Source organism: Pagrus major, chromosome 5, assembly GCF_040436345.1.
Source record: "Pagrus major chromosome 5, Pma_NU_1.0".
Classification (NCBI taxonomy): domain Eukaryota; kingdom Metazoa; phylum Chordata; class Actinopteri; order Spariformes; family Sparidae; genus Pagrus; species Pagrus major.
In genome coordinates, this window is record NC_133219.1 from 41,975,540 (window position 1) to 42,000,539 (window position 25,000).

The 25,000-nt window shown below is 45.3% G+C and overlaps 2 protein-coding genes across 4 annotated transcripts in view; both read left to right on the forward strand.

Annotated features, from left to right (window-relative positions):
• Positions 1 to 12,045, forward strand: part of LOC140996408 (mothers against decapentaplegic homolog 4-like) — a 16,277-nt gene extending 4,232 nt beyond the window's left edge. For both annotated transcript variants that reach the window (XM_073466802.1, XM_073466803.1), the window contains 9 exons: positions 2,862 to 3,039; positions 5,414 to 5,542; positions 7,124 to 7,336; positions 8,461 to 8,577; positions 8,673 to 8,726; positions 9,136 to 9,319; positions 9,418 to 9,586; positions 9,788 to 9,926; positions 10,208 to 12,045. In XM_073466802.1, the coding sequence (XP_073322903.1) occupies positions 2,862 to 3,039; positions 5,414 to 5,542; positions 7,124 to 7,336; positions 8,461 to 8,577; positions 8,673 to 8,726; positions 9,136 to 9,319; positions 9,418 to 9,586; positions 9,788 to 9,926; positions 10,208 to 10,413 (1,389 nt within the window). In that variant the 3' untranslated portion in view covers positions 10,414 to 12,045. The remainder of the gene's footprint in view (positions 1 to 2,861; positions 3,040 to 5,413; positions 5,543 to 7,123; positions 7,337 to 8,460; positions 8,578 to 8,672; positions 8,727 to 9,135; positions 9,320 to 9,417; positions 9,587 to 9,787; positions 9,927 to 10,207) is intronic.
• A 2,250-nt stretch (positions 12,046 to 14,295) lies between these two features.
• Positions 14,296 to 20,980, forward strand: LOC140996430 (acidic leucine-rich nuclear phosphoprotein 32 family member E-like). 2 transcript variants are annotated; one of them, XM_073466840.1, is made up of 7 exons: positions 14,296 to 14,512; positions 16,164 to 16,313; positions 16,408 to 16,530; positions 18,308 to 18,467; positions 18,795 to 18,922; positions 19,005 to 19,077; positions 19,382 to 20,980. In XM_073466840.1, the coding sequence occupies exons 1-7, from the start codon at positions 14,459 to 14,461 to the stop codon at positions 19,459 to 19,461; spliced, it is 768 nt and encodes a 255-aa protein (XP_073322941.1). In that variant the 5' UTR covers positions 14,296 to 14,458; the 3' UTR covers positions 19,462 to 20,980. The 2 variants fall into 2 exon arrangements, with proteins under 2 accessions (XP_073322941.1, XP_073322942.1); XM_073466841.1 differs by having other exon boundaries at positions 14,371 to 14,512; positions 18,311 to 18,467.
• Positions 20,981 to 25,000: the final 4,020 nt, after the last annotated feature.

Genomic DNA, 25,000 nt, shown 5'->3' on the forward strand with positions numbered 1-25,000 from the left:
TGTGTGTGTGTGTGTGTGTGTGGGTGTGGGTGTGTGGGTGGGTGTGTGTGTGTGTGTGTGTGGTCACAGTACTCATCAGGATGTAAACGTGGATCACACTTCAGGCGGCTCACAGCCTCACAGGAGCCGTCATGTTCAAGAACCAGCAGAACCACCTCAGGACCCTCAAGAACCTTTTAAAGGACCGACTTAAGACATCTCGGTCCAACACCCCCACAGTCTCCTGGAGACACCTGGAATCTTTCAAGAATCACTGAACCCATTTCAAGGACCCTAAGAACCTCCTCAAATCTCTCCTCTCAAGATTTGACTACTCAGAATTCTTTTTCTCTAGAACTCTTTAAACCTCAGCCAGAACCCTCTGGACCCTCATGGGATCCTGTGGTTCTGCCCCTGAACTATGAACGATCTCCTTACATCCCTCCAGTATTTTGTTGAACACCCCAGGAACCTCCTGAAGCTCCATGAGAAACATTTAAACTGGCCCAAACGCCCCCAGAACCACAAAGCCGACCTGAAGAGGATCCTCTGTGAGAATCCTAAAATCCTCTCAAGAACCATACAACCTATTTCAGTACCCCTGGAACCTCCTCCACTACCTCCAGAACATATTCAGGTTTATCTGGAGAATTCTGAAGAACCCTTTGACCCACTGGATCATCTGTTATCCTGTTAAACCACCTGAAACCTTCTCAAGGATCTCTGGACAAGAACCTCTATAAGAACCCCTGTGTGCTCCATATGATCCATTTGAATCTGCCCAGAAAGACACAGACCCTTCAAGGTCTTTCAGAGCCCTTTGATGAATCCTTGGAACCTCCCCAAGTCTTCATGCAGCCTCCTTAGAACCTGCAGAACCACCTCAAGAACCAATTAAGTCTCTGAATGAATTCATAGAACCCCCTGAAGAATCTCTGCAGGTTTTACATCCAAACATTGGAACTCGAGAACCTTCACCCTCTTCAAAGTCCTGAGGCCTTTCTTAGTACCCCTGAAACCTCCTCAGGTTCCTCTACAGCACTCTCAAGAACCCTCGACACCCTTTAATATCTCATTGTATTGTCTCTTCGGGACGCCCCAGAACCTCACCTAGAAACCCTGCACACCCCAGAACCCTCCCTCAGTTTCATCAGAACCATTTGACACTAAAGACCCCAACTCTTCACAAGGACCTGCAGAACCTTCAAAGAAAAAGGATCTTTGTGAGGAACAAATGAAGTCTGAAGGAATCCCCTAAAAAACCTCCTGAAACTTCAAACATCCGAACAGCAACACAGAGAGCTGACTGTGTGTGTGTGTGTGTGTGTGTGTGTGTGTGTGTGTGTGTGTGTGTGTGTGTGATGAGGAGGAGGAGGAGGAGGAGGAGGAAGGGCAGGCTGGCTTGTTTTGTCTGAAACACAGGAAAGGGGCCGGGTTAAGTTAAGCCAGACAGTGTGTGTGTGTGTGTGTGTGTGTGTGTGTGTGTGTGTGTGTGTGTGTGTGTGTGTGTGTGTGCAGACAGACGGGAATGTGTACACGTCTGGATGTCAGACCACAGAGTTTCTACACTGTAAAAAATGCAGTGATGGTGTGAGATGTTTGTTGTGAGTCCCAGCAGCTCTTCATCAGTCGACAGGACGTCTTCCTCAGCTTCAGCTTCAGCTGTGATTCTCTGAACCAGGTTGAACCATGAAAACAAAAGTCTCAGATAGTAAAGACTTTAATGTGAATATCTGTTGCTAGGAGACGTCTGCAGCTCGGTCCAATCAAGAGAAATCAAACAGGAAGTCAGTGTAGCTTCAAGTTAAAATCTCATTACATCGATTTTTGAATTTGAATCAAAACTGTGACACTCGTTAGCATCACAAGGTAATAGAGCTTCCAACAATCACAGTTTTAGAGGCTCAAAGATAAATCTTTGTACACGTGTTAGTTTTATTTCTTTAATTCTAATGAGGGAAATATCTGATTATGCTAAGCTAACAGACACAATTTATTCTTTTAGTGGAATGTTATCAGAGTTGCATCTCATAATTTGGGGTATGTTCAGTTATTTTAGTGAAATGTAATTTAAAATCTCCCACACTGACGTTAGCATGAGGCTAACAGCTGCTAATGGAACCATCTTACAGGTTCATACACTGACTACCATCTAAATACTACAATACCCATGAGCCTCAGCTGCTGTTGCCCTGAGAAGACAGTAGGAAACACGTTGCCACAGTTACTGATCCAGAATGCGACAGATTTAAGGTTTGATCAGGTTTCAGTGACGTGTAGCCTTTAGCTTCAGCTAACAGTTAGCATGGTCAGGGTTGTCTCTGCTTCTAACTCTGTGAAGCAGTGTGTGTGTTCATGTGTGTGCTTGCGTGCGTGTGTGTGTTTTGTCTGCAGAGTCTTATCCCTGCCCTTCACCTGTGCACACAGAAGACACGCTGCTCTGATAGGCTGCTTTAGTTTGTGTGTGTGTGTGTGTGTGTGTGTGTGTGTGTGTGTGTGTGTGTGTGTGTGTGTGTGTGTGTGTATGTGTGTGTATGTGTGCTTCCTGTCTCTGACACATCTGTTAGTTCAGGTTTAAATACAGAACGAGAATCTTTTTTACAGTGTGGAGCTCTGACTGTCTCTCTCTCTCTCACACACACACACACACGTGAGGTCAGACATGATGTCATGGTCGTGGTTTTGGCGTGACTGGTTAACCCTGCATCACCTAGTACACACACACACACACACACACGTGTTTCCATGGTAACCTCCTGCTCACCATGACTCTGTTTGTTCTCACAGCTTATTTAAATTTCCATTTTTCGATGTTTCCTCACTGACCGTCCGTCTGTCTGTGTCTCTCTCACCTGTCTGTCTGTCTGTCTGTCTGTGTGTAGGTGGCAGGTAGGAAAGGGTTTCCTCACGTGATCTACGCCCGTCTGTGGCGTTGGCCCGACCTCCATAAGAACGAGCTGAAACACGTGAAGTTCTGTCAGTTTGCGTTCGACCTGAAGTACGACAGCGTGTGTGTGAACCCCTACCACTACGAGAGGGTGGCGTCCCCCACCACCGCAGGTAAACAAACTCGTTGATATTCATCATGTGACGGGCAGAGGAACCTGTTTCATCACATCGGCATTGAAATAACAAGACAGCCTCTGATCATGTTTGCATGCTAATGTTTGCTAGCATGTTCCATAATGAGTAATATTTAAAAATGCTACATTGGCTCAACAGTATGAAATATTCGGAAAACATTCTCAGTGCTGTAGTCAACTGGAGGAGGACACTCCCACACACCGTAAGGACACTCCCATACTCTGTAAGGACACTCCTGTACTATGTAAGGACACTCCCACATTATGTAAGGACACTCCCACACTATGTACGGACACTCCCACACTGTGTAAGGACACTCCCACACATCGTTTAAAAGCCTGCGACTCCTCCAGTTAGTTAGAAGTTAAGAAGCCTCTTGGATGAGAGGTGAAACATCTTCAACAAACTCAAAACAATTCCAGTTGCCTATGATACAGAACTTAGAGGTACCAGGACGACTGAGAACCTTTATCAACATCTTTGGAAAACATTGACATCCGCTTGGTGGAACTAAAACTATTAGCACAGTAAGCTAGCTGTAGTCAAAGGATCCCATTAGATTTCCTGCAAAGACCCACCCTACTCCGCCTCTGATTGGCTTGTGTCTATAACTTTTGTATGACGAAAGCCTCGGCAGCTTTGTGACCCTGAAACTCTGTCTTAAATACATCCACAAAGTTTCTGGATGGAGAAATCAAGAAAAGCAGCAAAACTGAAAGATGTTTTTTTCCTGTCGAACAAACTGAATAAATGTAGTGGCCCTGACAGTCGGCTGGACAGCAGGAGGGAGTTTCATCAGACCACAGACGAGACAAGAATCAGTTTGTTTCCTCACTGTATGTTCAGTGGCTGTCTGGTGTGCGTGGGTTGGGTCATTTTATTGTGATTGGTTAATGAAACAAACAGCCTGCGGTGGAGCTGATGCAGCAGCTTGTGAGCTGTAGTTTCCCCGGTAAACACACCAACCTGTTTGCTTGTCACAGCTGCAGTGTCTATCCAACCCTCTGCTTGATGAGCCGTACTGCTGTGACTTAACTGAGGCTGTGTCCAAATTCAGGGTCTGCAGCCTTCAAAGGGCGCATTTGAAGGCCAATTACGTCACAACACAGTGCGAGACTGTCTAAATTCGAAGGCTCCTTCAAATGCAGCCTTCTTTTCCCTATTTTTGGAGGACACACCACTACTATCCTTCGCGGCCTCCCATATCCCAAGATCCTTTGCGCGCCGCTCAGTCCTGAAACAGACTGTTCTGATCCAGTCTGTAGCTTAACAGATATAACACACACACACACCCACACTGCAAACATGTTCCTTGTGATCCTTGTGTTACTTTGGTTACACTCACACTACACTACACTCACACTACACTACACTCACACTACACTACACTCACACTACACTACACTCACTCTACACTCACACTACACTACACTCACACTACACTACACTCACACTACACTCACACTACACTCACACTACTCACTCTACACTCACACTACTCACTCTACACTCACACTACACTACACTCACACTACACTCACACTACACTCACACTACACTACACTACACTACACTCACACTACACTACACTCACACTACACTACACTCACTCTACACTCACACTACACTACACTCACACTACACTACACTCACACTACACTCACACTACACTCACACTACTCACTCTACACTCACACTACACTACACTACACTCACACTACTCACTCTACACTCACACTACACTCACACTACACTCACACTACACTACACTCACACTACTCACTCTACACTCACACTACACTCACACTACACTACACTACACTCACACTACTCACTCTACACTCACACTACACTCACTATACACTCACACTACACTACACTCACACTACACTACACTCACACTACACTCACACTACACTACACTCACACTACTCACTCTACACTCACACTACACTCACTCTACACTACACTCACACTACACTACACTCACACTACACTCACACTACACTACACTCACACTACACTCACACTACACTCACTATACACTCACACTACACTCACACTACACTCAAACTACACTACACTACACTCACACTACTCACTCTACACTCACACTACACTACACTCACACTACACTCACACTACACTCACACTACACTCATACTACACTCACACTACACTACACTCATACTACACTACACTCACACTACACTCACACTGTGTTATTATAAACTGTAATGTTTCAGTTATGCTGTTGTGCTGTTTGCTGTGACAGATGAAGGTAACAGGAACAGATCCTGGTGTGTTCAGGTCTCTGATGCTCCTCGTCCTGCCCCCCGTCTTCCTTCAGGTCCTCAGTCTCTGATAAAGGAGGAGTTCATGCAGGACTGTCTGCAGATCGACCTGCCCCCCCACTCTGACCCCTACAGCCAGCCCCGCCCTGTCAGCATATATTCCAGCATGCCCCTTTCTCCTCCAGGTCAGACTGTCAATCACAGGCTTTTATTTCATCTTAAGTAAAACGTGTCTCTGTCATCCTGCTGTGTCTCTGATGTCCTCCTGTGTCTCTGTCATCCTCCTGTGTCTCTGATGTCCTCCTGTGTCTCTGTCATCCTGCTGTGTCTCTGTCATCCTGCTGTGTCTCTGTCATCCTCCTGTGTCTCTGTCATCCTCCTGTGTCTCTGTCATCCTGCTGTGTCTCTGATGTCCTCCTGTGTCTCTGTCATCCTGCTGTGTCTCTGATGTCCTGCTGTGTCTCTGTCATCCTCCTGTGTCTCTGTCATCCTGCTGTGTCTCTGTCATCCTCCTGTGTCTCTGTCATCCTGCTGTGTCTCTGTCATCCTCCTGTGTCTCTGTCATCCTGCTGTGTCTCTGATGTCCTCCTGTGTCTCTGTCATCCTCCTGTGTCTCTGTCATCCTGCTGTGTCTCTGATGTCCTCCTGTGTCTCTGTCATCCTCCTGTGTCTCTGTCGTCCTCCTGTGTCTCTGACGTCCTCCTGTGTCTCTGTCGTCCTCCTGTGTCTCTGTCATCCTCCTGTGTCTCTGACGTCCTCCTGTGTCTCTGTCATCCTCCTGTGTCTCTGTCATCCTCCTGTGTCTCTGTCATCCTGCTGTGTCTCTGATGTCCTCCTGTGTTCTGATGTCCTCCTGTGTCTCTGTCATCCTCCTGTGTCTCTGTCATCCTGCTGTGTCTCTGTCATCCTCCTGTGTCTCTGATGTCCTCCTGTGTCTCTGATGTCCTCCTGTGTCTCTGTCATCCTGCTGTGTCTCTGATGTCCTCCTGTGTCTCTGTCATCCTCCTGTGTCTCTGATGTCCTCCTGTGTCTCTGTCGTCCTCCTGTGTCTCTGTCATCCTGCTGTGTCTCTGATGTCCTCCCTTGTCTCTGTCATCCTGTGTCTCTGTCATCCTGCTGTGTCTCTGATGTCCTCCTGTGTTCTGACGTCCTCCTGTGTCTCTGTCATCCTCCTGTGTCTCTGTCATCCTCCTGTGTCTCTGTCATCCTGCTGTGTCTCTGATGTCCTCCTGTGTTCTGATGTCCTCCTGTGTCTCTGTCATCCTCCTGTGTCTCTGTCATCCTGCTGTGTCTCTGTCATCCTCCTGTGTCTCTGATGTCCTCCTGTGTCTCTGATGTCCTCCTGTGTCTCTGTCATCCTGCTGTGTCTCTGATGTCCTCCTGTGTCTCTGTCATCCTCCTGTGTCTCTGACGTCCTCCTGTGTCTCTGTCATCCTCCTGTGTCTCTGACGTCCTCCTGTGTCTCTGACGTCCTCCTGTGTCTCTGTCATCCTCCTGTGTCTCTGACGTCCTCCTGTGTCTCTGTCATCCTCCTGTGTCTCTGTCATCCTGCTGTGTCTCTGTCATCCTGCTGTGTCTCTGATGTCCTCCTGTGTCTCTGTCATCCTGTGTCTCTGTCATCCTGCTGTGTCTCTGTCATCCTGCTGTGTCTCTGTCATCCTGCTGTGTCTCTGATGTCCTCCTGTGTCTCTGTCATCCTGTGTCTCTGTCATCCTGTGTCTCTGTCATCCTGCTGTGTCTCTGATGTCCTCCTGTGTCTCCTGCAGGCAGCAGCTCCATGACTCCTGCAGCTCCTGTAGTCTGCAGCAGGAGTGGTGGAGGTGGCGAGGGACTCCTGAAGATCGCACCACCTCAAAACCACAGAGGACACGCCTCCCCACCTCACCCCAACCCTCCTCACACCCCCCAGCCTCCTCACCCTCCCACCCCCACCTCCCCCCCCCAGCAGAGCCCCGAGTACAGCAGCCCCCCAAACACTGGTACTGCACCTGTACTGCTGCACACACCTGAACTGTAGTGAAGTATACCTGAGATAAACTATAATGTATGCCATGTTTGTAGTTCTGCTAGTAAAAAAGGACCTGTAGTACCTGTAGTACATTGGTACAATGGTACTAGCTGTAGTAGTAGTAGTAGTAGCAGTAGTAGCAGTAGCAGTAGTAGCAGTAGCAGTAGTAGTAGTAGCAGCAGTGGCTGTAGTAGTAGTAGCAGTAGTAGCGGCAGTGGCTGTAGTAGTAGTAGTAGTAGTAGTAGTAGCAGCAGTGGCTGTAGTAGTAGTAGTAGAAGTAGTAGCAGTAGTAATAGTAGTAGTAGTAGCAGTAGTAGTAGTAGCAGCAGCAGTGGCTGTAGTAGTAGTAGTAGCAGTAGTAGCAGCAGTGGCTGTAGTAGTAGTAGTAGTAGCAGCAGTGGCTGTAGTAGTAGTAGTAGTAGTAGTAGTAGCAGCAGTGGCTGTAGTAGTAGTAGTAGCAGTAGTAGCAGCAGTGGCTGTAGTAGTAGTAGTAGTAGCAGCAGTGGCTGTAGTAGTAGAAGTAGTAGCAGTAGTAATAGTAGTAGTAGTAGTAGCAGTAGTAGTAGTAGCAGCAGCAGTGGCTGTAGTAGTAGTAGTAGCAGTAGTAGCAGCAGCAGTGGCTGTAGTAGTAGTAGCAGTAGTAGCAGCAGTGGCTGCAGTAGTAGCAGTAGTAGCAGTAGTAGTAGTACTAGCAGTAGTAGTAGCAGCAGTGGCTGTAGTAATAGTAGTAGTAGTAGTAGTAGCAGTAGAAATAGTAGTAGCAGTAGTAGTAGTAGCAGTAGTAGTAGTAGCAGTAGTAGCAGTGGTAGCAGTAGTAGTAGTAGCAGTAGTAGTAGTAGTAGCAGTAGTAGTAGCAGTAGCAGTAGTAGTAGTAGCAGTAGTAGTAGTATTAATAGTAGCTGTAATAGTAGAAGTAGCTGCAGTAGTACTAGTAGTAGTACTATTAGTAGTAGTAGCAGTAGTAGTAGTATTAGTAATAGCTGTAGTAGTAGAAGTAGCTGCAATAGTACTAGTTGTAGTAGATGTAGTTGTAGAAGTATTAATACCACAGTAATAGTACACACATACTGACCTGTGTCCCGTGTGTCTCTGCAGCCACATGGCCAGGTAATAATCCTGCCCCCTACAGCCCTGCAGGACCTCATCAGAGTGGGAGGAGCCACCAGCAGCCTCCGTTACATCATCATCACCACGCCCCCAACACTCACTTCTGTATGACATCATTAAGTATCAGACTAAAGTACTGCAGTATTAGTATTTGACTGCAGTACAGGTGTACTTTATTCTGAGTGTGTTTGTTCCTGCAGGGTCACAGCATCACAGTATTGCTCCGTATCCACAACCAGTGTCCAACCACCCAGGTACCACACCTGTCCCAACAAGTCCTCACTGTCCAAACATGTCCTCTCTGTCCTAACATGTGCTCACTGTCCCAACATGTCCTCACGGTCCAAACATGTGTTCTCTGTCCCAACATGTCCTCACTGTCCAAACATGTCCTCTCTGTCCCAACATGTCCTCACGGTCCAAACATGTGCTCTCTGTCCCAACATGTCCTCTCTGTCCCAACATGTCCTCACGGTCCAAACATGTCCTTTCTGTCCCAACATGTCCTCACTGTCCTAACATGTCCTCTCTGTCCAATCTTGTCCTCAATGTCCAAACATATCCTCTCCTTTTACCCGCTCTGTCTCACTTTGTCCTCCTGTGTCACTCTGTCCCTGTCTCTCTGTCTGTCTGTCTCTCAATCTGTCCCTGTCTGTCTCTCAGGTCCAGAGTTCTGGTGTTCCATCTCATACTTTGAGTTGGACGTCCAGGTCGGGGAGATGTTTAAGGTCCAGTCCAGCTGTCCTCTGGTGACGGTGGACGGTTATGTGGACCCTTCAGGAGGAGACCGTTTCTGTTTGGGACAGCTGAGTAATGTCCACCGCACAGCCGCCAGCCACCGCGCCAGGTGACCAGTCTAACCAGTAGCAGTACTGGTAGTCCTGTCTCTGTCCCTTGTCTCCTGACTCATCCTTCGTTCGTCTTCTGCGTGTTCTTTTCCTGCAGGCTTCACATCGGCCGGGGGGTTCAGCTGGAGTGTCGGGGGGAGGGGGACGTTTGGATGCGTTGCCTTAGCGACCACTCAGTGTTCGTCCAGAGTTTCTACCTGGACCGTGAGGCGGGTCGAGCGCCTGGAGACGGAGTCCACAAGATCTACCCCGGAGCCTACATCAAGGTGAGTCGATACGCAGACGACACTCTGCTGTCTGTCTCTGACTGAAGACGCAGCAGACGTGTTGTCTCTGTAACAGGTCCTGACAGAGGTCTGTGTGGAAACAGCAGCTCCTTTCTGCAGAGTACACATGGATGTGTGTCTCACCTGTCTGTGTCTCACCTGTGTGTCTCACCTGTCTATGTCTCACCTGTGTGTCTCCAGGTGTTTGACCTGAGGCAGTGCCACAGACAGATGCAGCAGCAGGCGGCAGCAGCTCAGGCAGCTGTAGTGACTCAGGCAGCAGCGGTCGTCGGTGCAATTCCAGGACCAAACAGCGTGGGGGGGATCGCCCCCGCAGTCAGTGAGTAGCAGCTGTCTGTCTCTCCGAGTACCTGTCTGTCTCTCTGGATACCTGTCTGTCTGTCTCAATAAAGGTCATTAGTATGACATAGTTCCAGTTGTCTGTGGTGTGTGTAGTTTGTGCAGCAGCGCCCCCCGGTGGCAGCAGATCTGTAGGACAGACTGCTGCTCACTGAAAACATCACCTGCTCTTGTTCAGTCGTCACGTTATGTTTCAGACGAGTTTACCTGTGTGATGTCATCAGTCAGTTGAGTGAAGTGTGACTTCCTGTCTTCCTCCAGGTGTGTGTTCAGCAGCAGGTCTGGGCGTGGATGACCTGCGCAGGTTGTGTATCGTGCGTCTGAGCTTTGTTAAAGGTTGGGGGTGTGATTACCCCCGTCAGAGCATCAAGGACACCCCCTGCTGGCTGGAGGTTCACCTGCACAGAGCGCTACAGCTGCTCGACCAGGTGCTGCACACGCTGCCGCCACGAGAACACACAGTCTGACACACTGCAGCAACTGTGTGTGTGTGTGTGTGTGTGCGTGTGTGTGTGTGTGTTTACTCTGTAGGCTGCAGGTGGGTGGAGTTTAACTCACAGGACAGCCAATCACAGCAGAGGATTCATCTACAGAAGCTGTCACCTGAACCTCCCACCTGACTGTCAGGACTCATAAGCTCCACCCACACAGGTGAAAACAAACAGCCCTCAGCTCATTGGTCCAAAGGCTTCAGGCAATCAGCAACCCTCCTGTCAGTCAGAGGAGTTGTCATGGACACCAGCGTCCACATTAAAGGGTCAGGTGATCAGAACAAAGACGAGTATTTCCTGTCCTGTAATTGTCTCCTCTCGTCTTGTCTGATGTCAGCGCTCCACGTTTTTAACGATCTTCATCATTAATTCATTCACATGAATATTTCTGTTCTCTTCATTTTGGACACGTTCAGGCTGCAGCTGTGTGATCTCACGCTGTCTGTTTGAATTGTTCTGATTCATTGAACCAAACTGCATCACAAACAGACGCAGGTCACAGACGGCTGCAGCTTCAGGTCTGACTTCTGGAACTCCAAAAAATAAGTTTGTAAATGTCTGTAAATTCCTTCACATGTCGTTCTGTGTTTATTTATATCAGGTTGTATTTTCTCTTCTCTTCTTCTTCGTGTGAACTTTAGTCTTGACTAAACATGAGACAAACTTTACCAAAAAGACCTGTGTCCCGACCTGTATTATCTTTGATTGTTGTTAAGTTCAAATATATTTTTGACTTTTTAAAGATGTCCTCGCTTTCTCAACTTGGGAAGAAAAGAAAAATGTGGTAAATTCCTCCCTTCCTGTAAAGCTCCACTGTCAGCCTGACAGGTAAAACCCAGGGCAGACAAAATGTCCACAAAGCTTCAGAGACGCTGATCAAACCTGTTGATCAGCTCCTCTCTTCTGATTGGTTGGTCAGTATTTTAACTCTCGCTGGAGGCGACGTGTAGACGGTTACTTCCTGTCTTCTGTAATATCAGCAGGAAAGCAGAAAAACGTCCCACCAACAGAACAAATGTAAACATTGAGATGCTTACGTCACACAGTCCGGCGGGTTTCTCCTTCACGCTGCCTCGTGTTAATTCTGTGTTTTGGTGAATAAACACATGAAGTCCTGTCGGTGTCTGTGGGCCCAGTTCAATATGACACGGTCCTGTCTGATGACCTGTGGTGTCCTCTGGGTCGACTCTGGGTCCCGTCTCATTCTCCTTTAAAGCCGTCAGTCAGTGTGTCGTCATGCTGTCAGCTGATGTTGTCCAGGTTCAGGGAGCGCTCCCTGATGACAGCAGCGCCTCGATGTTCATGTTCATCACATGATATAAAACTGGAAAACTTTACCTGCCAAAAAAGTGATGTCATGTTCCTGTTCTATTGGTGTCAGGCTGTTCCTTTAACGAGTCTATTAATGATTTATTTTAAACAATTACCTGCCAACGATTCATTTCCTGTTATTGATGACATCATATCCTGTTTACTCTGATTCAGATGATTTATTCTGTCACCAGTTTTTTTTTCTCTCTCTGCTTTTTTATCACATTTTATATTTTTAAAGACTTTTATACTGAAAGGGTCTATAACTGCGACATCTGCTGTTTAATCCAAATAAAATCTTTCTGACTAAAAATCCTCGTCCGTCTCTTTATTTTCCTTCATGTGTCTGAAGCTCAGTGTGTGTGTCATTGTGTGTCAGTGTGTGTGTCATTGTATGTCACTATGTGTGTCAGTGTGTGTCATTGTGTGTGTCACTGTGTGTGTCAGTGTGTGTGTCATTGTGTGTCAGTGTGTGTGTCACTGTGTCATTGTGTGTGTCTGTGTGTGTCAGTGTGTGTGTCAGTGTGTGTCACTATGTGTGTGTCAGTGTGGTCGGCTGTGACGTTTAAAAAGTGAATAAATGTTCATTAAGTGTTTCTGGAGCACGACAGCTGGTTGTTCAGACTCATTCTGAGGTTGTCAGATTCTGACGAAGCACCAACACACAGCTGATATCAGGTCAGCTAACGTTAGCTGCTTTTAGCATCTTAGACGTTTGTTATTGTTCAAGTTGATTTAAAGCTGCAGTATGTAAGAATTGACCGCTTCAGTCGAAATCTCTCCAACACAGAACATAAATGTCTTTCAGATATAATTCGTACATATTGCACCTTTAAGGGAATTTGTTATAACGCTTTTCTTTTTCTCTCTATGAATCCTTATAAACAGATATTTGCATATGAATGCAGACGTCAGCAGGCAGAGATGTCTGGTGTCTCTGGTGTTGGTCTGGTTCTGGTCTCTATAGTCTGAGCAGTACTGACCAATCACATCTGAGCAGGCTTTGGTTGCATGCAGGTGAACAGCAAAAGAGTCGGAGCAAGTCAGCTGAACCCAACAGCTGTCAGCTGACTATTTACATATTAATCAGCTTTTTCATATTTATTTATTCATCTGCATTCATATACAGACAAATCATCATCAGACAATAACTGATAGATTGTGGTTTATTGACTTCATTCCTTGTTTTACTGTGAAGTTCGTTATAACTTTGTTTTTGAAAGGTGTCCTATAAATAAAGCCATTATTATTATATTCATTATTGATTTGTATGAAAAACCTGAGTGCAGTAATAATGTGAGATTGTTTGAATAAAGATGCTTATTTCAGAGTACAAGATAATATGCAGACATTTAAAGTGTCACTGTGTCGTGTTAACAAGAAATTCAAATATTTACAATATTAATGAGGTAATAATACAAACTGTCTCCATCAGTGAATACACAGGCTGTTCTCAGAGGAGAACAAGGTCCCAGAACACTGTTTGAAGCTAGAGAGGTGGCAGGGTCCGCCACATACAAACCATCTTGTTTTCTTTACACTTTATATTTTTATATATATTTATCTTGTCTTTCACTCCAAGGCTCTTTGTGTGTGTGTAGCTGTGTCTCCATCCTTCGAAGGACGCGGCCTTTGCGGCCTCCGAAGGACTCGCCTTCGGAGGCCGCAAAGGCCGCGTCCGTTGTTAAATGGGACGGTCTCGCCTTCGGAGCATTTCCTGGTTGCGTCACCAGGTGTTCCCGCCCCTCACCCTTACGTCACGATTTCTGCCGCCCAGGCCCGCGAAAGTGACGATCTACACCACTTGATGTCGCCATTTTCCTTCTTTCTTTCTTCTGTTTCGGGCACGCAAAGGATCTTGGGATATGGGAGGCCGCGAAGGATAGTAGCGGTGCGACAAAAAGAGGGAAGAGAAGGCTGCATTTGAAGGAGCCTTCGAATTGGGACGGCCTTCGCGCTGCGTTGTGACGTAATTGGCCTTCAAATGCTCCTTCGAAGGCTGCAGCCCCTGAACTGAGACACAGCCACTGTGTGTGTGTGTGTGTGTGTGTGTGTGTGTGTGTGTGTGTGTGTGTGTGTGTGTGTGTGTGTGTGTGTGTCCTCTGTCTACAGCAGAAATGACAAGAAGGTTGACTTTGACTCTTTTTTTTACTTTATTCAGTCACGAAAACAAAGTTTGTTTGTTTGTTTGGTTTGTTTCAGCCAATGAAAACCTTCCTCTCCTCATTAACATTTCTCACTGTGCGCCTTTAAAACTTGTTGCTGTCTTTGTTGTTTCGGTGGAAAACGAACTTGACGCGATCAGTGAAATATGGCGCCATCGAGGACAAAGAGTGGGCGGGGGAAAAGTTTAAATGTTTCATGTCAGCCCTCTCATTGGTCACTGTGAAGTCAAGCCTTTGAGATTTACACCAATCATAGAGAAGAGTCCTGCATAATGAGACGATGGGGGCGGAGCTGAGCGAGTGTATCATCTTCAGACCAATAGGAGAGCAGGATCTATAAATACATGAATATTCATTCCGGATGGGCGTGGTCTCCCCGCGGAGGTCGGGCGCGAGCGAACATGGAGGTGTAGTGATCGCCTGGTCGCAGCCGGAGGAGGAAGCCCGCGAGAGAGCTGCACTGAGCCGAACTGAGCCGAACTGAGCCCGGTTTTTCTTTTCAGTTTCTTTGTTCACTTTGTTTTGAGCCTCAGCTCGGCTCCGACATGGACATGAAGAAGAGGATCAGCCTGGAGCTGAGGAGCAGAGACCCGGCGGAGGTGTGTACCGACCCAGCGGACTTTAATGGATTAATGTCCAGGAGGTTCGGCTGAACGATGAAATGACGATGATGAAAACATTCAGCGCGAGCGGATGTCGAGTTTCCTCCGCTCGGTCCGTTTCCTCCGCTCGGTCCGTGTCTCTTCCGACATTTTGACCCAGAAAACTAGTTCAGCGCGGTTCCAACATGGAGGCTCCGGCCGCTGCTGGAGGAGCCGCCGCGTGCCGCCGCTTTCTCCGTCCTGAGTTCGTGGCCGCTCGCGGGACTCCCCGGAGCATCGCGCAGCTAGCATTCATGCTAACAGGCTAACCTGGCGAGCGCACAGCCGCAGACTGGACCGGCGGTCCGGATTAGTTGTCTCAGGGACGGCGCTGTGCTCGGCAGGACAGAGGGACAGACACAGCCCGCATGTTGGTCGGGTTTCGGTTCCGTCGGTTAAAGCCCGCCGGTCCAAGGAGCGGCCGAGCTTCCATTTTAACCTTCAGTTAAATAGTTGGTTAACCACGATGCGTGTAATCTGATGGCGCGTCGAACCAGACTCCATTCTTCAATCCGCACATTCTCAGGGCACTGGGCTGTAAACGGAACCGTTTCTGCCCCAGCGCGGGTCAACGTGTCCAGCACTTGTCCGGGTCCTGCGGGTCACTTCGGCCCACAGTAGCTCCAGCAGCGGTCCGGTAAGATGAGCAGACTGAAGTTTAATGCGTGACTCGCCCCGCTCTTCCCGCACAAACTGCTGTGGGCAGCTGGTGGATTTTACGGCGGTAACGCGTTACTGACTCAGAGTAACGCGTTACTGACTCAGAGTAACGCGTTACTGACTCAGAGTAACGCGTTACTGACTCAGAGTAACGATGTTTCACCCGAAACATGAGAAATGTAACGGTAACTATTGACGGTAACTAACTATTGACGGTAACTATGAGACATCCTGACATGAGATTCACGTTTTGGTTGATTCTTCTTCTGATCCGAACTTTGCGTGATGTTTCCCTCCATTACTGAAACCGAACCTCCTTAAAACCACGTCACGATGTTGTTCTCGTCATCAGCCGGTACAAAAACTACATAATAATATAGTTAGTTGTGTCTGTGTGTGTCTGTCTGTGTGTGTGTGTGTGTTTGTGTCCGTGTGTGTCTGTCTGTGTGTGTGTGTGTGTGTGTGTCTGTCTGTGTGTGTGTGTGTGTGTGTGTGTCTGTCTGTGTGTGTGTGCGCGTGTCCGTGTGTGTGTGTGTGTGTGTGTGTGTGTGTGTGTGTGTGTGTCTGAGATGAGTCTCTCCACTTGTACTTCCGGTGTGTTCAGTGTGTGAAGTTTTAATGAACAGAACCAGTTTTAAACTCTCAGCTCTGCCTTTTATTGGGCTGGTTTGAACTGGACCTGGTCTCTGTCTCGGTCTGACACTGGGTTTAAACTGTTTGGAGTCCACCTGTTGTTCTTGCCTGTGTTTGACAGGTCTGATGTGGTTTCTGTGTGGACCACCTGTCACGGGTCAACACGTCAGATCTTCATGTTTCTGAGACAGAAGCAGGAGGTTTGAGGCAGCTGTTGTGTTGATGTCCAGACAGAAACATTACTGATGATGTGTCTGACAGCTGACTGAGTGTTGGTGCTGGATGATGTCACAGTCACGTGGTGTCTTGTGGTCAGGTGGTGGAGCTGGTGGTGGATAACTGTCGCTCCAGCGACGGGGAGGTTGAGGGACTGACGGACGAGTACACGGAGCTGGAGATCCTCAGCATGGTGAGCGTCGGCCTCACGTCGCTCTCCAAACTGCCCCCACTGCCCAAACTACGCAAGGTCAGTCCTGCACTTCCTGTTCCCACAATGCATTGCTGTTTTTACATGTACTGCCTGATGTGGTTGCACCAACATCTGTCTCCCTGCGTGTCAGCTGGAGGTGAGCGATAACACCATCTCAGGAGGTTTGGACACGTTGGCAGAGAAATGTCCCAACCTGACGTACCTGAACCTCAGCGGGAACAAGATCAAAGAGCTGAGCGCCGTCGAGGTTCTGGTGAGTTCACGTCTCCACTGCAGCTCTCAGCTCAGAGTCCACAGGTAACACTGCACAGGTGAGAGGAGCAGGCAGCTGTAAACACTCCTCCTGCAGCGTTACTGAAGAATAGCAGCTAGCAGCGCTGCTAATTCACTCATAAACACTTTTCATTTCCTACACTCTTCACAATAAAAGCTCCTCGTTATGACCCACTGAGACACAGGAGAGAAACGTACAGATGCAACACGTCCTGTGTCATTTCAAAGTAAAAGCTCACCAGCATTTCAATGGACAGAAGCCCTTCATGTCGTACCAAGGCTTTTATTGTGAAACACTTTCAGGAGGTGCTGTGGAGGTTTCCCCCCACACTGCTGCCATCTTCTCTCTGGGTTTATTTTCTTTGTGGTTTTGATGTCACAGCGTAGAACATTGGTCACTACTAGGCGGTCCGAGTCCGAACCCAGCCGCCGTCCTATACGGACCTGGACCTATAGTCAATAAATTATTTAAGTGTTTCAAATTTTGACGGGGGCTTCTATTTTGACCGGTGCAGCTTTTCTAGACTTTACGGTACTGGTTTAGCGGATCAGGAAATCCACTGACCAATTGCGTGCGAGTTAAGCCATCCCATGTGATGCTACTCAGCCAATCAAATCTGTGCATTCCAGGCAATAAACATTGCGACTCTGAAAACAGTCAGATGAAAGAGGTGAGAAGCGAGTGACAGACAGAGAGACGAGTGAGCTGGAGACGACAGAAAAATAACCACACATGGCGCTCTCTGAAACACAGCTTTCAACCCAGAATGGACGGACTCATTCATGTTCATTCTTCCCACTGGGAGCACAAAACCAGTCTGTCTCGTATGCTCAGAGACCGTGGCTCTCATAAAAAGTGTCAATGTGAAACGCCACTATGAGACAAAGCACAAAGTTTTTGAGCAAACATACCCACTCAGGTCTGAACTGAGGTCACAGAAAATAAGCAGTGTCAGAGCCCAATATGAACAGAGCACCTGGATCCTGACCCATTCATTCACTGCCCAACAGACGTGTTGAGATCTATCTGTTGTAAAATTGGTTGAGACTGTTAAGGTGTGAAACATTAACAAGCTGCTGCTACACTTTATTTTTCAAATTTTAAGTACTTTATTTTAAGACGCACATTTTTAAAAAAGCTATTATATTTAGTGAATAGTGAAAATAAATATAATAGCTTTTTTAAAAATGTGCGTTTATTTCACTATTCACTAAATGCAGCCCTTCTTTTCCTTAAAGAGAGAAGAAAATAATACACATCTACAGAGTTATATATCTGTATAATTAAATGTTAAGTGACAATAAATATTGTCGAAATGTTTTTGAATTGTTCTTTCTTTATTTGATTTGACAGTCAGTTGTTGATTGAATGCAGATGTTACCAGGCTACCTCAATATATACCACACTAAATCATAACGCAGGTTAGACATTTTGATGTTCCGGACCTTTGCTTGAGGAAATTTTCTCTAACTGGACCCATTTGAATTTTATTTGAATACCCCTGCTGTAGAAGAAGAAAAGTTCAGCTGGCCGTGTGAGAAATAAACAGACGTGGCCGCGGTTCTGATGGACTGTAGCTGCTTCTCATTCATGAGCTCTCATCGTGTTCCAGTCAGGAGCAGCTGAGACACGTCTGACACCGAGTGGTGACCTCTGTTATTACAGTCCGGTCTGGTGTTTGGCTTTATATCGAACCAGGTTGATTCTCGGTGTGGTGACGACATGTTCTGACTCTGTCCGCTCGTCTGTTCTGCAGCAGAACCTGAAGAACCTGAAGAGTCTGGACCTGTACAGCTGTGAAGTGTCCTCGCTGGAGGACTACAGAGAGAGCGTCTTTGAGCTGCTGCCTCAGCTCACGTACCTGGACGGGTATGACCAGGAGGACAACGAGGTGCCCGACTCAGAGGCCGACAACGGTGAGACTCGGGCCAGCCGCTCGATACCGACACGGCTATTATTAAGAGTCTTTAAACAGAAGTGTACTGACAGTCGGATCAACGGGCTTCATTAATCGTCTCCACATAATGAAGTTTTGATGTTAATAATCAGGCAGACAGGTGATCTGACCGCCGTCTGTAATATCAGGAAGTTGTTTTCAGTCCAGCGACAGTTTGACGAGCTTCTTCTGTCTGCAGACGATCAGCTGTTATGATGTCGCTCCGTTAATGAATTCACCTCAGAGATGTGATAAATATTTAAAACACGGTGAGATGTGTGAACGCTTCAATGACTTTTTGTTCCAGACGATGACGATGTAGCCGGCCCTCCTGGAGACGACGACGACGATGATGAGGATGAGGATGATGAAGAAGGTTCTGAGGGGGATGAGGACGAGGTGGGCCTGTCGTACCTGATGAAGGAGGGAATCCAGGTGAGTCTGCAGGTAGAGATGAGGTCTCACTCTCAGAGATCAGCTGTGGACAGTTTGTCTCATTGACGGGTTTGTCTCTCAGGACGAAGAGGACGATGGAGACTATGTTGAAGAGGAGGAGGATGATGAGGAGGAGGAGGAGGAGGAAGATGGAGGTTTGTTCAGTTGGTTTTAAACATTCCGCTTTTCAACATTAGAAATAACAGAATCAGCTGATTCAGTAGAAAGAAGCTGAGGAGCTTTATTTTGAAGTGTTCGACTCAGTTTGATGAGAACTGAGCAGACTCAGTATAGCATATAGTTTATATTATAGATATATATATTATAAAGTCTATATAATAATAAATACAACTTTAAATGTATCCTTTCATTCCCAAACTGTTTTGACTTTATTGTGAAAATCTCATTGTCTTGATTCTCTTTTGTTGCTTTAATTTGAAAAACCTTCCTGTCTCCCAGATGTGGATGCTGCAGCTGTTCAGGGGGAGAAGAGGAAGAGGGATGCAGAGGACGAAGGTGACGATGATGATGATGAATAATCACCTTCTCACACTGTAACCCACCACCACCACCACCACCCCCACCCCTCCCCCTCCTCCTCCGGTGACCTCTGACCCTGCCGGCCGGCCGGACAGACACCACTTCAGAGCCGCTGACAGCACGTCCAGGATCAGTTCACCACAACACGGCGTCACGTGACTGATGATGTCATCGTTTACCTGAAACACAACAGATCAATACTCACTGATCAACAGGAAGTGTTCTGACTGGACCACTGGGGGGCGACAGACATGTCAAGTCTGAAAACTTTATTTACAAACAAGTAATGCCGAGTCCGTTAACTGCAGTACTGTGTACGTTTTGTGCATTTACTGCAGTATTGTGTGCATTTACTGCAGTATTGTGTGCATTTACTGCAGTATTGTGTGCATTTACTGCAGTATTGTGTACATTTACTGCAGTATTGTGTGCATTTACTGCAGTACTGTGTACGTTTTGTGCATTTACTGCAGTATTGTGTGCATTTACTGCAGTATTGTGTACATTTACTGCAGTATTGTGTGCATTTACTGCAGTATTGTGTACATTTACTGCAGTATTGTGTACATTTACTGCAGTATTGTGTGCATTTACTGCAGTACTGTGTACGTTTACTGCAGTATTGTGTGCGTTTACTGCAGTATTGTGTGCGTTTACTGCAGTATTGTGTACATTTACTGCAGTATTGTGTACGTTTACTGCAGTACTGTGTACGCTTACTGCAGTACTGTGTATGTTTACTGCAGTACTGACAGGCTGGACAGAGAACGCAGTGCGCTCCTTTAGCGTCTCAGATGCTGCGTTCAGGTGCAGTATGGAGTGTAGGCCACCTGTGTCTTGTAGTTTTCAGAGCACAACACACTGTTAAATCACGTGATGCTTCCGGGTGTCTTCACTGACTGCAGTAAATCAGGCCGTTTACAGGCTCCAATGCTAATGTTGCTAATACTGAAGCTGTCTGATCTGGAGTCAGTCAGCTGATGTTTGCACTCGTAGACTCGTGCTGACCTGACGAGCGGCGTGGAGACGAGCGGATGTTTTAATTGTCATCAGATGTTTTTGTCGCTCGGCCTGAGATCTTTAATGAGCTTCAGTCTGATCAGACTGTAGTTCTCTCTGAAGACTACATTACCCATGAGCCTCCCCTCCATTCAGCATAGTGACCTAACAGAACTGTGTTGATTTGATTTCCTGCCCGGTAACGGTGTGGAGCTCTCTGATTGGATGATTTGTTTATTTTAAAATGGATTTTACTGCATTAACCCTGGTGTCAGGTGTAGCCCCGCCCCCCTCACCTGTCTGTGTGTCTGCGGCCCTGTTGCCGTCGGTCCGGCTCCTCCTGCTGGTCCTGGTCCGTGTGGATCTGGTCTCTGTAAATAGAAGTGAAGTGGTCTCTGTAGGTCCTCGTCCTGTCGTCCTTCTGGAGTCGGAGCGATTTTCTTCTTCTGAGTTAATTTTATTTTTTTATTCCCGTTTTGTGATCGTGTGAATGTTTTTAATAAAAACTACACAATGAAACCCGTCCTCCGAGTACACACACACACACACACACACACACACACACACACACACGCACACTCTAACAGGCCTGACTTGGTTGTTAACTTGTTTACTTTATCACTGAGGTGATCAAAGAAAAAAATATACTCATCAGATACACAATTATATAAAAATCAATTAAAACCAAAGTTAAATTAAGACGCTCAGCTCAGTTCGGATCATTTCGGATCAGCTCAGCTCAGATCAGAGCGTCCTGTGCAGAGGTTGTTAATGAGACTTCATGTGACATGTTTATTTTATTAGATTAAAACATTAAAGTAAACAGATTCTGATCAAGTGACAAATAAATCAGTTTGATTTATAAAAACATTTGTTGTCTGACTGCTGAAGAACTGGACCCAGAGAACCACCTGATCCTGTTTGTTTACATCACACAGCTGTTTGTGTGTGTCCTGTTGCGACCACACGGTGGCGCTGCATATCAACACAAACTGCTCAGTCAGCTTTAATTTAATTCCAAATGTTTTTATTTCTGTACATTAAAATAATTGATCCTGTTGATCATATAGCTAACCAGCAACGTACAATAATAAATCTGATGAATGAATCAAAGAGCTCAAGAAACAGAACGCGGAGCAAAAGAACAAGATTGAGTTCTTGGAACAGCATCTGAGAGTGAATGATGTCACTATAACTGGTCTGAAGATCAAGCCAGGTCTTACACGAGGCCCTGAAAGGAGTGCAAGAGGACAATGATGAACATGATGACTCAACGGAGGCGCAGGTAACAACGTTCCTTCGTGACAATGACATCTCTGTAAACAGAGACGATGTTGAAGCATGTCACATTATACCAACAAAGGACCAGAAAATCAAACAGGTTTGCTAACAGGAAGAACAAAAGGGCAGTAAATTGAAGGGCACAAATGTTTATATTAACGAGCATCTCACTAAAGCAAATGCAGATGTAGCAAAACAAGCAAGGTTCCTGAAAAAGAAGGGAAACGTTCAGCCCACATGGATGCAAACTGCAAGGTGTTTGTTAAACTGAATGGCAGTCCAGAACAGGCCACAGTGATGTGTGTTAGGAGCACTGAGCAGCTTGATGACTTATGTAACCATTAGTTCAAGTCTGGGAGTTCATGATTCTGCCACCTAGTGAAAAAGTACTTCTGTTTGGTTTATGCTGTTCTCATCCGTATTCAAACATGTCTGATAACATAAATGATATATGAGATAAAAGAATATCTAACGCAGTTCAAAAAGCCTTTTAACATTATCGCCATCTCAGAAACATGGCTTAACGACGAGAGAGGTACAGATTTTGTTTTGCAGGGATATGAACTTAATTGCATTATTGGAGGAGGCGTGGCAGGAAACCTGGGTCAAAGATTGAAATCTTTATAGAAAATGTGGAAAGGGTATTCACTAAAGAAAAGCAAAAAGTCAAATATGTCTGTGGGGATTTTAACATAGACTTGTTGAATCCCAACAAGCATAAAATGACGGATGCATTTGTGGAAGTAATGTATGAGTTTATTTCCAACAATTACAAAACCAACCAGAATAACGTCTCACTGTGCCACTCTGATTGACAATATTTTTACAAACAATATGGAGAGTAGTACTGTAAGCGGATTATTAGTTAATGACATTAAGGTTCAAGGTTTGTTTTAAGGTTCAAGCTGGGGGGACTCAGGGACGGCAAAATGCCTGTAAGAAAAAGAATACTCTGGATAGGCACTTCATAAAATATAGAACGAAAGAGGCGGAGATTAAATATAAGAAATACAAAAATAATTTAACTAATATTATGAGAGTATGTAAGAAGGATAATTATAATAAAATATTAGAGAATAATAAAAACAATGTAAAAAGTATATGGAATATATTAAATAATATTATTAGAAAAAGACAAACCAAACCAGATTACCCTGAATTGTTTACGGACAATGACATAACACTTACTGACAGGAATGAAGTGGTTGATAAATGTAACAGTTTCTTTGTTAATGTGGGTCCTAATCTGGCCAAAGAAATAAATAAATCCGAGAAGAAATGTGTTGAGGAGAAATGTGTGGAGAGACATCCAAACTCAATCATATTGGGAACTGTAAAAAATAAGGAAATTATTGATATTGTAAATAAGTGTATAAGTAAAACGTCAAAAGATTGGAATGATATTGATATGAGTCTTGTAAAGAAAATAATTAATGGAATTGTGGATCCGTTGACACATATATGTAATTTATCATTCATAACAGGAACATTTCCAGATAAAATGAAGGTTGCTAAAGTAATTCCATTGTATAAAGATGGTGACAAACACCTTTTCGCCAACTATAGACCTGTATCTTTGCTTCCTCAGTTCTCAAAAATAATTGAAAAACTTTTTGTTACAAGACTGGATTACTTCATTAAAAAATATATATATATTAATGGACAGTCAGTTTGGGTTCAGATCAGGCAGATCAACTTCTATGGCATTGATTGAGTTGGTAGAGGAAATAACAAACTGCATAGATGATAAGAAATATGCTATGGGAATATTTGTTGACCTAAAAAAAGCATTCGACACAATTGATCTTGAGATAGTACTTAAAAAGCTGGAGAGGTCTGGCATCAGAGGGGCTGCATTGGATTGGATTAAGAGTTACATTAAAAACAGGCTTCAATTTGTGCAGATGGGCCATCACAAGTCAAAGAGCCTGAACATTACCTGTGGTGTCCCACAGGGGTCAGTCTTGGGCCCGAAGCTATTTATTTTGTACATTAATGACATTTGTAGAGTTTCAAATGTACTGAAGTTTGTTGCCTTTGCGGATGACACGAATATTTTTTGTTCTGGGGAAGACTTGCAGCAGCTCTTGGAAGTGGTCACGGAAGAAATGTATAAATTAAAAAGTTAGTTTGATATAAATAAACTATCATTGAACCTGGACAAAACTAAATTTATGTTATTTGGACATCGTAAAATGAATGAAGATGTTCATGTAGAAATGAATAATGTTGCAATAGAAAGAGTTTATGAAAACAATTTTTGGGTGTTTTAAAAGACCACAAGTTCTGCTGGAAGGCCCACATTAAGTATCTGTGTACTGAGATGGCACAGAGCATTGGAGTGCTGAGTCAATGCAGACACATCTTGAATCAAGCAACACTACACTCTCTGTACTGTGCACTCATAGTACCATATCTGATCTATTGTGTTGAAATCTGGGGTAGTACTACAAGAGTACCTTACAAAGGATATGCACATTGCAAAAAAGAGCAGTAAGGATAATAAATCATGCTGGGTATCTTGATCATACGAATCCTCTATTTTTTAAATTACAGACTTTGAAATTTATGGACTTAGTGAAAGTTAGAACAGCAATAATAATGTTTAAAGCAAGAAATAATGCACTGCCTGAAAACATTCAAAACACGTTTCAAGATAGAGGAGGTAAATATCATCTAAGAGGAAAACTACATTTTAAACAACCTTGTGTACGTACTGCTCTTAAAAGCATGTGCATATCAGTCTGTGGGGTAACATCGTGGGACGGTCCTGAAGAGGTCACACAAAGCACTAGCCTAACCTCTAAACAACTATTTATTTTCTGTATGTAGTTCTTCTGTTACATTTCTGGTTCTTATATGAAACAACAGGTAACATATGAGGATACTAACTGCAATCACGGCTGGGTAATGGAAAACGTTACTGTGGTGGTATATGGGCAGTGACTGGGGGAATTAACTTTTTCGAGTTTAGGATATTGTAGGAGGCCAGTTTAAGTATGCCTTGATTTTTGTTCATTAATTGTTTTGTTGTATTTATTTATTATTTTGTCATTATTTTGTATTTTACTTTTATATATTTCTTTTTGTTGTATTTATTTTATGATGTTGTGAGGAAGTTGTGAAGAAGGGACGGGATTAAATCAGCTTTTTGCTTCCTCCTGTTCCCTCTCGAACACATGATTGTGTTTGTCTGACATCATTTCAATGGCTGTTTGTTGTTGTTGTTTGAGATTAAAGAAAGAAAGAAAGAATAAA

What these genes read in the sequence shown, in the direction of transcription:
- LOC140996430 (XM_073466840.1), top strand. Translation starts at nt 14,459, where the DNA reads ATGGACATGAAGAAGAGGATCAGCCTGGAGCTGAGGAGCAGAGACCCG. An exon ending in GGAGCAGAGACCCGGCGGAG is followed by an intron (nt 14,513 to 16,163) that starts GTGTGTACCGAC and finishes TCTTGTGGTCAG; the next exon opens with GTGGTGGAGCTGGTGGTGGA. An exon ending in CGACTCAGAGGCCGACAACG is followed by an intron (nt 18,468 to 18,794) that starts GTGAGACTCGGG and finishes TTTTTGTTCCAG; the next exon opens with ACGATGACGATGTAGCCGGC.